Source organism: Alligator mississippiensis, chromosome 2 (genome assembly GCF_030867095.1).
Source record: "Alligator mississippiensis isolate rAllMis1 chromosome 2, rAllMis1, whole genome shotgun sequence".
In the NCBI taxonomy this organism is placed as follows: Eukaryota; Metazoa; Chordata; order Crocodylia; family Alligatoridae; genus Alligator; species Alligator mississippiensis.
The window spans coordinates 27,576,498-27,590,293 of record NC_081825.1 but is presented as its reverse complement, the minus strand read 5'-3'; the positions used below and the strand labels follow the sequence as shown (position 1 = coordinate 27,590,293).

The 13,796-nt window shown below is 45.1% G+C and overlaps 1 protein-coding gene across 3 annotated transcripts in view; it reads right to left on the bottom strand.

Annotated features, from left to right (window-relative positions):
- EVC2 (EvC ciliary complex subunit 2) overlaps positions 1 to 13,796 on the bottom strand; it is a 174,026-nt gene that overhangs the window by 102,471 nt on the left and 57,759 nt on the right. For all 3 annotated transcript variants that reach the window (XM_059721568.1, XM_059721567.1, XM_059721569.1), the window contains one exon: positions 9,224 to 9,372. In XM_059721568.1, the coding sequence (XP_059577551.1) occupies positions 9,224 to 9,372 (149 nt within the window). The remainder of the gene's footprint in view (positions 1 to 9,223; positions 9,373 to 13,796) is intronic.

Here is a 13,796-nt window from a genome sequence, read left to right as displayed (position 1 = left end):
TCTGTTTCCCCTGGGATCCTGTCTCTCACAAAAGACAGCACTATTTAATCCAGAGGGATGGCAAATGTGAGGTAATATAAACCAAGGAAGTCTTACCCTAACTTCCAATAGGCAGAGATTGATTGAAAACCTCAAATATGAAGTTTTACGTCCATTCCAATATCATTTTTTAGAAGTAACTATTATGATTCTGGATGTTCTTGCTGTCCAAATAAGTGTCCAATTCCAGGGACAGGACAAGATAACTCTGAGAGTCAACAGGACACAAAAGAATATGAGACACAACTGAACAGAGCTGGAAGTACTGAGAGTGGAGAGGCTCACCCTAGTAAAAGATGGTCTGGGACCTGTGCTCTGTTCAGCATGGATCCCAGAGCAGCCAGAACACATTCTGAATGTGGTACAGTCTGGCCAGAGCGGCTGGACTTTGCCACATGCAGCTCCAGGACAGCGCCACGTGTGGCCCCTGCTCCAGCCAGTCTGGAACTGGAGCTGCATGTGGTGCCTGCAAGCACCATGTGGCATTTTGGGCCTGGATTATAATCCGGCACTGCGCTGGGTAGTGGGATTGCATGGGCTGAATGTTTGACACCCCTGGTATTGAGCTGAAAAGACAAGAATAGAATTGATTACCTGAATATTACTAAAACATTCTAGTTTGCTACAGAAAAAAACTTCTCTCATCCTTCAGTTCACCCAGATATTTGTTGCTTCTTGTCTTTATCTGCTCTCCAAGTGAAACAGAGGAAGCAGGAGGAAAAATCTTATTCTCTGCCTCCTTGAGTGTGCTTTGTTAACAACGGGATTGTTTATCTTCACATTAAAAAACACTTCCACAAATAAATTTTAAAAAGCCCACTCTACTGAAAACTGAAAACTTATTTGCTCTCTAGCAGGAGTTTTCAGCCTTTTGGTTGGTGTACCCCCGATGGCTGGTCGAGAAACAAGGAGTCCCCCGATCGGTCGACAAGTGTGTTGGTGGCGGGGGGAATCCCCCCACGTGCAGCAGAGAAACCAGAAGCACCAGCAGCAAAACTAGAAGTGCTCCCCGCTTCTCCACGCTGCTGCCATGTACCCCCAGGGGCCTTCCCAAGTACCCCCAGGGGTATGCATACCCCTGCTTGACAACCCCTGAATTAGAGCAAAAGACTCCATACCATCATATTCATCAAAAGAAACAAGTATAAAATCAGAGTTTATTTTACTTTCCTAAAAGGGGCATAGAGTTTGCTAACTTTAATCAGTGAAAATTTTCACTTTCCTTGATCATTTCCAAATCATAATCAGTTTGCAGTTCACAGAACAAAAATATAATATTGGCTCATACAGTGAAAAGTATCACAACATGCTTGGGTGGCCATCTCTTTTATTATAAGCAATGCTATATGCTGTATCTGCTTGCAAAAGCATGAATAAATTGAAGAACACTGAAGAAGAAAAAAGAACAATTCATCAAAAATTAGCAGAGTTAGTTGTTTTAGGAGAAATAGGTAATAATAGGGTTTTTCCAGAACTTCCTTTTAGTTATAATACTGGCCCCAATTCTTCCCATCCTTGAAAATTGCTGCTACCTAGCAAAACTTCATTTAAAAAAACAAACCCTAAGCACCTTTCCAGCCAAATTCCAAAAAAAATGTATACTGCCAACTGCACATACTAAAATTAATTGTGTTGAAAGATAATGTAGGATGCTGCCAATTATCATATATCTTCCACTGTAAGATTACTAGATTACTAGAGATGATAAGATAAACAAGCATTACGTGGCTCAATACTTGTAGGAGAGAAATCCTGGGAAAATGCAGGAGTTACAGGCTTGATGCTTTATTGAGGTATACTTTAAATAGATTCTGTGTTTTGCCCCTGAAACTGTCATACAGCTGTGGAGAAACAAAGTGATTCCAGTGGAGATTATGCATGGTGTGTATAAATCACTTAATGTCTATAAAACATATATGGATCCTAAGATTCCATATAATAAAGTGATGGAAACCATCAAAAGAGGGCTAAGCAAGGCAGATACTCTTGGGTGTTCCTGAAAAAAATGCTAAAGAGTTTAGTTAGCCAAAGCAAGCCAATTCCTTAAAATGGAAGTTGTGTACAGCAGTGTAACTACAGGTGGGTTAGTGAGAGGAGTACGGTACCCACGTCAGGCACGATGTTAGGAGGGGTACTGTGATAGGGAACCCTAACCCTGTCACAAGGAAGAAGGTGCGCCCCTATAAGGCCAGAACCTTCTGGGCACGAAGGGCTGGTGAGGAAGGGGTTAACTGCTGAACTGGGACGGCTAGTCAGCTGACCGGAAGAGGCAGGACTATAAAAACCCTGGGTTGAATGGCAGTAGGGGTCAGCAGCTGAAGGGGAAGCAGTGCCCCTGAGAACTCCAGGAAGAAGTATGGGGAGCAATCCACTGCAGGAAGGGGGAAGCTACGGAGGCCCCTGCGAGACGATGATTGCATCCACAATCAGGACTATAGTCGGCGGTGCGGAGCCGAGACTCGAAGAGAGTTCATGTAAGCTGACCTGCTGCGTTGATTGAGCACATGCAGTTATTATTATTAATATTTTTCTGTGATGACTGAACAAAACCGGAGGTTTGGGTGAGGCTATTAGGGGTTGGAGGAGGCCTCATTTTTGGGGACCCACTCTGGAGTGGGAGCCACAGCGCCAGGGAGGGTGCAGCTTTTGGGGGGGCACAGACCCCGGCACTAGTGAGGGTGCAGCTTTTGCGAAGACACAAACCCCAGCACTCGAAGGACAATCTCAAAAAGGCCAGGGAGGCCTGGTGCACCTAGGGCAGGTGCAAATGTATTTTGGTTTTTGTTTGGACTGGCAGGGTCGCACCCTGGTTTTGAACTTGCGGCCCCCTTGCTGTGGGGCCAGCGCCTGTGCCTCTGGGACAGGGAGTGCTATGCTCCAGAAGTGAGTAGAAAAGGGGGCCATGAGCCTCCAGGCACTGGAAGGAAAAGCTGGAGCCTCGGAGTCAAACCCTGTTTGGTGGGTTTGGATGGGAAGGCCTAGCAAGAGAAAAAGGGGTCAGGCCATCCTGGGAGAGACCCCAACATACCCATTATAATAGGCAGTCTCCTGCTCTCATAATAATTCCATCAAGACATGGCAGGAGAGATTAGAGCAGGACAGCAGAATTCCAAGAGGGCTCCAAGGGTGCCCCACGAAAGGCGTGGATGACCAGGAAGATGGCGCTGGGGAGGGCAACCTGTCACAGGTACCAAAATCGCCACCCTACCCCCATGGAGTCTACACCCTGGCAGCATTGCCATGCTGGGAATTCCAAAACAGCTCCTGCTTTAAAAGCAACAGCTAAGGCAGGCAGAGCATGTGTTGCAGCCGCAACAGCATCTCAGTCAGGACTGTTTAGGAGTGCCAGCATGGGTAAAGCTCCTGTTCCCCTGTCCCCACTCTCAGAACCTGTGCATCCCCACCCCACTTGCAGAACCCGTGTGACCCAGCCCTTAGAACTGCACACCAACCCACACCCCCTCACTCTCCTGTGCCCTATATGAATCAGATCAGACCCAGAGGTAGCACAGGGGGCTGGGTCAGTGCCAAAGCCTGCTTTTCCTTGGTTACTGCATTGTTCCCCCTTCTAGGTTTGCCCTGGGTGCTAACTCTGTCATGCCACTGGCTGTGTGTGTATGCAGGCATGACTGCAGCCTGGAAGGGGGAATAATGCAGTAACCAAGGAAAAGCAGGCCTTTCCATTGCTGTTCTTCAAGCCCATACAGACTGTTTTCTCTATTTTAGAGCTGGAAAAAAAAACCTTCTTTTCTTGTTTGAACACTTCAGAGGGACAGGTCATTGTTTTGCATTTCTGTTTTAAAGCAAATTGCCAGCTCAACAAACCGACTATGGAAGCCAGATCACTTACAGATAGAACATACTTCCCCTTCACGTGTCGAAGTGGCACTAACGTAGCTGTAGTTTCTGGTACTTTTGCACAGTTTGGGATTCAGTGTAGCTAAGCTCACATCCTGCTTTCCTACTGTGCATGTTCAATGGGCTGTACAATGGTCACATAGCTGCCTGAAGAGAACAGAATTGCCTAGGCATGCATGTAAATCTGAGCATGCCCCAAAACTTTAGTTGCAGCAAAATCAAAACTAGTGGGTATCTGACACCAGAAGAGAAGGACTCTGCCATTATTTAGCCCAATACCATGGTGAATAGGGCACTTGCCCAGGGAGACTTGGATTCTCGGTCTCCTCACCTATGGGGATTTTGAACCTGTGACTGCTGGTTCTCAGCAAAGAATTCCAGTGACCAGGCAACAGGGCAGACTGTGCCTAGAGGAACTTCCATCTGAAGCTGGTCACTGGGTAGTCCAGTGGGAAAGATATCTGAGGCTAGAAGCAGAGCATACCAGAGGGAGTGCATGTCAATTAGATGGATGCTTCTCTGGAAGGGAAGAGGCCCTAGGTTCCAGCCTAAGCCTCTTCTCCCTAATGGTGTTTATCAAATGAATATTAAATGCAAGACAGTCAGCTAGCTGCAAGGGAAGAGTTGCAGAGCAATCTGAGCAAAGCTTAGCCCGCACCGCTAAGGTGTGTGAAGGGGAAAGAGGATTTAGCCCTTACGCATTTAACATTTTTCACACATATCCTGCCCCGTGACTAAACAGCTCTCAAAACAGCCTGCCATAAAGATTTTTTTTTTAGAAGACCTCCCTTGAAGCTTCACTAGATTATAGGTGTTCTGTATACAAATTCTACTACTGCCGCAGAAAGCTTGTTCATATTATGATAATAAACATTAAAAGCAATTATAGAAATTCAAACTGTCAGCTGAGGGAAAGGGCTGGGGAAAGGAAAGATAAATGGGACTGAAAGAAACATGACTGATGAACAGGAGAAAAGGAAAATAATTTGTAAGGAAAGCTGTTAAAAGTATGACAAAGGCTTGTTTTTAAAATGAAGACTGTCTAAAAATGTATATTCTCCAAGACAAGCTGAGGTTTTAATGCCATTGTGCAAGTCCAGATATATAAACAATCCTGTTGAAGGGGATTGCAAGCATCTGTACCCTTCTCAGCTACTGCATATGTTAGATGCAAATCAACCATTAAATACCGTATTTTCTCACATATAATACACCTCCAAATAAGCAGATGTGCATCTTGTTTTCAACAGGCAGAATAAAGAAAAAAAGATATTTCTGTGAAAATACTGCTTTGTAAGATATTTTCCCAAGGGAAATGAAAGCAACTGTAGTAAGGGGAGAACAAAACTTTATGGCTACTCTGTTAACCTCCTAACTGCAGGATGCTACAGGTGCTGCTCACCAAGCCAGACTTCCTGGCCCCTCTTCTCTTCTCAAACTGAGCTGGGTGGGCAACCAGCAGTACCTGCCTTGGCAGCTGAGAGCCTGATCCTGGCCAGCATCACCTGCAAATTCAGTTGAGAGAACACCCAGCTAATTCAGGTGATGCTGCTTGTCCAGCACTCTGGGCTTGCCTCTGTTTTAAATATACAGCCAAGCCAATAGCAGCGTCTGCAGCTCAAGCCTCTGAGGGACAGCCTCCTACTATCCACAGCCGGCAGCTATTACTGCCGTACATGGTGCTTGTAAAGAAATCCTCCTCTCTCTGTCCCCCATGCTTCTGTGTGTTTCCAAAATGACTGCCCGAGGAGCAGTTTCCCTGAGACCAGGTGGCCTGACTGTGATGTCAGAGGTCTTATGGCTAGTGCCACCAGTCGATGAGGTAGCTCCTCCCCTTGTCCCGCCTGCCTCAACTTTGCTGATACATTATTGTGAGAGGGTTCCAGTGGAGTTCTTACTAGAGGGGTTCCCCGACATGGGTGTACTCACAGCTGTTGCCTACGATGTTCCGCAGGGCTCCGCCACCCCTACACCCCATCCACTCGCCAACCGATCACGTGCTGGTGGGATGGTGACCTTCGGTCCTCTGCAGGCTTGACCGCCGTCGGCTTCACCAATGCAGGGACTCGGACCCAGCTGTACAGCTCTGCCAGCCCGTCCTCTTGTCTCCCTGGCTCTTCTAATATTTCTTTGCGTCCTTCCTTCCTAACTTCCCTAGAAATAATATTCCCCTTGGGTAGGGCAGCTCCCAGAGCTGCCTTCCCTTACCCAGTGGATTCCAGGGGATTCTGCGCCTGTCCCCGGCTCTATTTCTCCTAGGGGCAGTGCTGGCAAACGCAGGGTGCCTTGTCATTCCCCTTGCTTTCCTTCTCTCAAGGGAAGTACTGGCCTCTCCCTTCTCGCTATCTGTTGCAAGGTCAGAAGTTTTCTCTTGCTTTCCTCTGCTAGCGGTTTAGAGGCTTCTGCCTGTTGTGCTGGTACGGCACAGCCTAGCTGGTGCCTTTCCCCAGCAGGAGCCTCAGCACGCCAGACGTGCTGCCTGCTCGCGCGCTCTCTCTCTCTCTCTCTCTCTCTCTCTCTCACTGGCTCCCCTTCCCTGCGGGTGCTGTTGGGGATTTTAAACTTTACCGCAGCGGCCATATCGGCCACTGCGATTGGCACAGCTGTCTCCCTTACTGGGAACAGTTGCTTAAATAGCCGGCGTAATGCCAGCTCACGTGGCTGTAGTTGCGGCAGCACCGCGGTCTTGGCTCTGGCACTGCTGGGTCTCCCAGAGGTAAGTTACCCCCCTCTAGGGTTCTGTCTGCCTCGCAGCCTTTCCTCGCCTCTCCTTGCATCCGTGACGGTGGCGTGCTGCTGTCACACTGACCCTTTAACTTTTCTGACCTCGTCACCTGATTCCAACCAAAAATGGGCATTATTTGAACCCTGCTGATGCAAACCAATCATTTTAAAAGTGGTAATCAGTCCTCGGTGGAGTGACCACAGTTATCAAATTGGTTCCACAGACTCCCTCGCCGGAAACTTAAGACAAAGGCACAATGGGGGGGGGGGGGGGGGAATGCCGTTCTTAGATAGAGAGAAGAGGATTTCTTCACAGCACTCACTGCAATGTCCTCTTACCACCCTATGCCTTGCCTCTTCCCCCCCCCCCCCCCCACCACCTAGTCACATTCTGCAGAAGCTAATATTATTATATTTCCTTGCTTAAAAAGTACACCCCAATTCCCAGCAGCACATTTTTGGAAAAGAGGTGTGGGTTGTATGTGTGAAAATACAACCATTTTCCCCTCTCCCCCCGCCCCTCCAGACAAAGTAATCCTCTTTCTTATCCCCAACAAATAAACTAACACTACAATGAAGTAAAAGGGTATTTATTTAATCCTGCAATTCTTAAGAACCAAACAGCTATGTTCTAGGGGGAAAAAAAATGGGTCTTTGCTGTTATAGTTTATAGCAGCTATATCAGCTACAACAGCAAAGACTGCTCAGAAATAAACAGGAATAAGTACCAATATTATCACTACATTTCAGAAGACTATATTCAATTTATTGAACTTCCTCCTTTTAATCAAAAAAATTTAGCTGTTCATTAGAATCTGCTACTTTCCAGGAAAACCAAAACTAGAAAGTGAGCACACACTCCAGTGCTCCCATAACTTTGCTTTCAGGTTCTACATGCTGTTATTGCATTTGTAGTAAACTAAGAGTAAACTACTTGCAAATGATTACTTGATTTTCAGGAAGATAATCATGAGATTGAACAAACAAAATCCACTCTGTTTTCACATCAAACATTTCTTCAAATTCTGATGGATAAATAGATGACATTTACTAGCTTCATTGTCTGTCATACAATCTTGACTTGCCTTTCAACAAAATAGGCAACATTTCTAGCTTCTGTCCAGAGGCTTTTCTGATACCATCTAGATAATATTTTCTTTTCAGTACTGCAAATTGTCATTCTCTAGGTTCTGATCCAGGTATATCAAAGCACACAAAGGCCATGAAAGGCACTATGGAAAAAAGCCAAGAAATCCTGCAGCACAATAAAAGATGCACCTGGTGGGGACCCTTTTTCTACATATGATAAAGGCCAGGTTGTTTTGAAAGCAAAGTGTGTTCAGTCATAATAAAATATACTCTCTACAACACTTTCTTCCCCTTGCAAAAGTGTCTGTTTATGATAAATACTGTATATTCAAGGAACTAAAGGCAGGAGCTTCAGATCTATTCTTTTAGTAAACTCCAAGTTGATCCAATTTGGAAAACTAATGTGCCTGAGATCTAGATAAAGCAACAATTTCTTCTTGAAAAGTACTCTAAAATATGACTGCATTATTTCATGTGGTTGACTACTTAATGAAAGTTTCAACAGCCTTAGCTAATATAGACATACTTAACAAAATTTGTCTGAGAGAATTAAGGAACAGATATTCAAAAACACGCGTCCAAGAGGTTTTGCTGATAAAGCAGGGGTGGGCAATTATTTGGGCTGGAAGGCCACTTAAGGAGTTTCGGTGAGCTGTTGGAGGGGTGGAGGGTGGTGCTGACCTGGTCTGACACAGTGTGGGGGGGGTGGCATTGGTCCTATCTGGCCCTGTGCCATCCACCCCACACCCACCGCTGGGGGTGCTGGATGGACTTGGGGGGGGGGGGGGGGGGGAGGGTCTCCATTGAGACTGTGCTGGGACCTGCTCAGGCAGAGTGTGCTTAGCTGGGAGGATGGGATGGGACTGCAGGTGGGTGGGTGTCCAGGAGCATAATGGCAGGTGCAGCCAGGATTGCAGGGTGGTGACAGCACAGGGCTGGGGCCTGGGGCAGTTGTGATCCACTCCCCACATGTCCTTGTGATGGGCGCCGGTTTTGCGGGCATGGATATCCTGGTGGTGAATCGTGGCACTACTCCAGGCCCTGGCCACAGTCACCACCCTGTGATCCCAGTCCCAACTCCGGCCATCACCTGTCCCAGACATGGCTCCCCACCTGCCCATGGCCCTATCCCATCTGCCTGTCTGAGTGCACCCTGTCTGCGGGGGTGGGCCAGTCTCCTTGGTAGCCCCACCTGCCCATCAGCTCTGTCTGGCACCCTCAATAGTGGGTGTGGGGTGGACTGGCAGCGGCAGTAGGCCAGAGTGAGCTGCACCACGGGGCTGCCAGGAAACCCAGTCTAGCAACTGTACTCCCCACACCCCACTGTGCACATGGGACCAGTGGGACAGGCCAGTTATGTCATGGCCCAGGCTGTCCCCTATGCCTGGATCAGGCAGGGCTAAAGGACCCACCGTGGGCTGGATCAAATCCCTTGGCAGGCTGTATTCAGCCTGAAGGCTGTATTTTGCCCACCCTTGTGATAAAATGTAACGTGAGAACTGTGAATTCTTACTCTTCTAAAGCTTGAAGCATCTTTCCAGTCTCTTCAAAAGACAGTATATCAATAATTTGATCATTCAGATTATCTTCATTAAAGATGTCTCCTGAATGAAATGGTGAATGTTCCAGTTTGTGATCTTGATTTGAATCATGCTGTATTTCCTAGACATGCACAAAAAGAGCTGTTAGATCCACACTGTGTATCCACAATGAAATTCAAACCTAATTCATTATTATTAACATACATAGAATTTATGATAAGAATGTAGATTGGAACAAGATCTTAGCATGTAACCCAGCCCACCTGCCCGCTCCACTTCTGCACTGAAGTGGGTAGGATCAAGTATACCTTTGCTTCAACAGGAGTTTGCTTGTGTCCTATGATTTGATTATATAACTGAGAAGAAATGGAAATGATGATAATGAAAAGTCTGCTGAAGTCATTACAGTTGTTCCCCTTGGCTTTAGTGGGCTTTGGATCAGCCTCTTAAAGAAATTACTTCTCCCACTTCAAATCTCTAAATCCATTTTATTATTTGTAATACAGTATATACCACACATTTTAGATTTGCTCAGGGCTACAGCATTACCTAGCAGAACAAAATGAAACATTTATTCTATAAAAATGAGTGACTCAGCCAGTATACAGCATATATGGATTCCCTTGAGGTTAAGGATTAATAAAGACACTATAGATGAAAACCTCAATATCAGGTGTAGTCTGCTACATTTTTATTTCATTATTAGTTTCCCTCAGCCTCTCTTGAGTGAGCTACTTTCACTTGCAGTGATTTGAAGAAATAATCTTTGACCAAAAAGATTAATAGAGCCAGTTTTTTTTCACAACACATTGCACACACAAAAATATGGAAACTTACTTTTTCCTAGAAAAAACATTTTACAATAAACACAGCATTTATTATACACTTAATAAGAAACTCATCTTCCTCTCTCTATTATTTGTAAATCTTTCCCAGTAAAAAACCACAAGGCAAGGAAGAAAGAATTAAAAATATTTTTAAAAGATTAATTTAAAAAGTAGTAACTATGTTTATAACTTACATCCCTTTGACAGTATTTTTCATGTAAAAATGATTGGGGGCACAGTTTTGTTTTTTTTTTTTTTGTAAAGGCTTACCCTAAAGGGTGGAGAGTAAACTTCAAAGTGGACCTTAGGCCGCAAGCTAACAGTTCATCTCTTCTCATACAGGATGGCAAAGTATAGATCAGACTAAAGCCTTCTAGAACTACTAATCAGGTCCTCAAAGAACTTCCCTGAGCAAAGTGAAGGGAATAGAGAACATGACATGTTCATTTTTATTTTACCTTTTTTAAATAAAAAGGTGCCACAAATCAACTTTCAAGAACAGGCTTGGCCATCCTGCAGCATGCATACCACCAAAGTAGCATGGGGAGGCTCCATGTCAGACTGGGGAAGGGATAGGTAGCACAGTGGCAGATGGGACAGGCAGAAAAAAAGCAAGAATGCCAGATCAGGCAGGCAACACAGGATAGGAAGCAGAAAGAAAACCACCTGTTCATGCAAGGGAAGGGAATCCGAGTGAAACTTGGGAAGAATGCAGGGATAATTTGTGGCACCCCTGCCTAAAAGGTTGTTTTAAAACTGTTCAAAATATTCTTTGTATGTCACAAAGAAGTAAAAGTTGATCATGTGGGGTTTTTGTACTTTGCTGTTCGCCTTTAAGAGTGGTGGTCCAACAATAAGATGCGAAATCCAGAGCCATTTTAATTTAGACAAAAGACACATTTTGCATATCTGTGTGTATCCAACTACATGTAGATATTCAGAAAACAGATCATAATCAGCTAAGCTCTTTCAGCCTCTGAAGTGTGACTCAAGAACAGGAGTCTATAATCACATACTCTTCCCACAATGGTTCTCTTGCAGTTCAAGTCTTCCTTTCTTCTGTGTCGCCCTCTTCAATTGCAGAGTGGTATTTGGCTAGTCCCTATTCCTTCAGAAATTCCTATAGCTCAGTAATTCTCAGACTACACTGAACAAGATTGAGGAAATCATGAAGTACAGCAACCAAAACAAGAAGAGTCCCTTGGGCAGCTGAATAAATCTGTTTTCCAACCAGATGATCTGAACCTATCCCTATGTGGTGCCTCACTAACCTGCTCCAGATTTGCAGTGTTACATTCACTCCAAGAAAGATTTTGCTGGATTTGAAACCTGAAGTGTGAAAAATACTTTGCAGCTTGCCAGCCTGTTACACACAAAACACCACCAACAAAGGATCTACCTTACTTATGCCAAAAGCCTTTCAATAATCACTGCCCTTAGACATTCAGCAAAACCAGGGAAAAGTAAAAAAAAAAATATCTATCAGTAGGTCAGTCAAGAAGAAATTAAATTCACAGCTCTCCTTGGAGCCTAAGCCAAACATGCAGGCACCATTCACTGCTGCCTGATTTGCAGTATCACATTTTCAACAAGTGCAAGGTAAAGGATATGGGGGAAAATGACTTCAATAATACATATACAATGTTGGATTATGAATGTATGTTACAACCCAGGAAAGAGACCTTGGAGTCATTGTAAATAGTTCTCTAAAATCATCAGCTCAGTGCAAGCAATGACCAAAAAAAGCTAATAAACTGCTGGGTATCATTAAGAAGGAAATTGAAAACAAAACAGAAATCACCATCATTCCACTATACAAATCTATGGTGCTCCCACATCTTGAATACTTTGTGCAGTTCTGGTCTCCACAGGTCAAAAAGGATACAGTAGAATTAAATCACTGATCACTTTGGTGGCTGCTCCCTTAATGTTTATGGTCTGCAGCCCTTACCTTGGCTGCTTGTTTGCTTACACAGTGGCCGTTTCAGCTGTGTTTCTCCCTCCTCAGTAACAGGACTCTCAGGCTCCCTGTTACAAGTAACCCACTGAAATTAATGCAAGACTGATTTAAATGCCTCCTGCATTTGGTGTGTGACCCACCCTCCCACCTGGGTGGTTGTATGTTTCTTTACCTGTCATGGCCGGAAATTCCACCTGCTGTCCCTCCCCTGGCGTGCCGTGATATCAATTTCCCCACAGAAGTGCCGTGGGGCAGGAGAAGGGGCTCCACACCCTGCTCAGATCATCCGGGGAGGGGGCAGGGGTAGGAGGTGGCGCAAATTCAGGCATTGGCCCCCAGGTGCCATAGACCCACAGTATGCCACTGATCCACTCCCTCTAAAGCACCCACAAGATAGTGGGCTAGATAGACTATTGCTCTGACCTAGTACAGGGCTTCTAATGTTCTTATGTACCCACCTAAATTCCCTAGGCACCTAAACTTCTATCAGAGCTCTTCAAGTCTTGACAGCACTTAGCGGTGTATTGCTCATTCTCAAAATGGGTAGCCCACTAATCTCACCTGTGAGCTCCAAACCAGTGGGTATTCCCACCAGGGAGATCAAGACTGAACCTGGAGCTCTCAGAAGCAGGGTGGTGAGAGCCCCCGTTTGGGGGTTTGTTTATCCAGAGGGGGAAGAGAACTTTGTTTATTTAAAGATACAGCTCATCTTTAGTTTGCTTGGCTGCCTGATCAGGGACACTGTCATTAAAGTATGGATGGGGTGTAAAGAGGAGGAGAAGCCCCAAGGACCAGCAATTCAAGACACTCATGAGACACTCTCTCACAAATGAAGAGAAAATGTTATCCTCTTTTACCTAAAGTTCAGTGGTTAGAGAACGTACCTGACTGATTTAGAGATGGATTGATCTTCCATCTTTGAAAGTGCCCTAATCTTGGAGCCATTTTAGGGTGCATTTCTCTCAAACTTCCCTGTGGTAGGTGTTCTTTTTTGTAAATATATTCAAATGATCATTGGATCAGAGATTAGAACTGGGGTGAAAGTGACTCAACTATCAGGCTATAATGTTATTTCATTCTTTGTACCCCAATGAATATTGAATTTTTTAAAGTTTAGTTTAGTTTTTACAAAGTAGAAGAACTTCAGTAAGAGAGAGTAGCTAACACCCCCTTCACCATAGTCTCTGACCTGGTTGCTACAGCACTCTTCAGAGACGAGAGACCTGGTCTCAAGTCCATGTTCCATAGCAAGAAAAGGAAGGGTTTGAATTTGCATTTGAAATCGCTGTGCTACCGAACAGAAGAATGTCAGTGCCTCTGCTGCTTTTCTGCAAGATAAGGGGGGCATATGGGGCAACAGCTCATCCCCTCTTCATTCCCCCACTTCCCCTTCCATTTCTCCCTACTCCAATACTGCACACCTGGCTTCTATTCCCCTCTTTACCCCTTTTCCCTCCCCATCTCCACCCACCTGTTGCCTGGCTGTTCTCAGCTGTCAGTCCAGAGCTGTAGAATCCTGGCTGATAACTAGTCCACCTGGAAGCACTGCCTCCTGAGATATTGAAGGATTATATATTGGTGATTTTATCTCAGGTAAGTACCCAAAAGTTAACTTAACTTAAGCTAGGTAGCCCAGCTCAAAGATAATCCTCGTTATCCTTATCAAGTGACATAACTTTAAACATCTGCAGAGCACTTAGCACTAGTTAGAGTCTTAATGTGTGATCATTCAAGCTTTAAGTGCTCTTAACATGATCT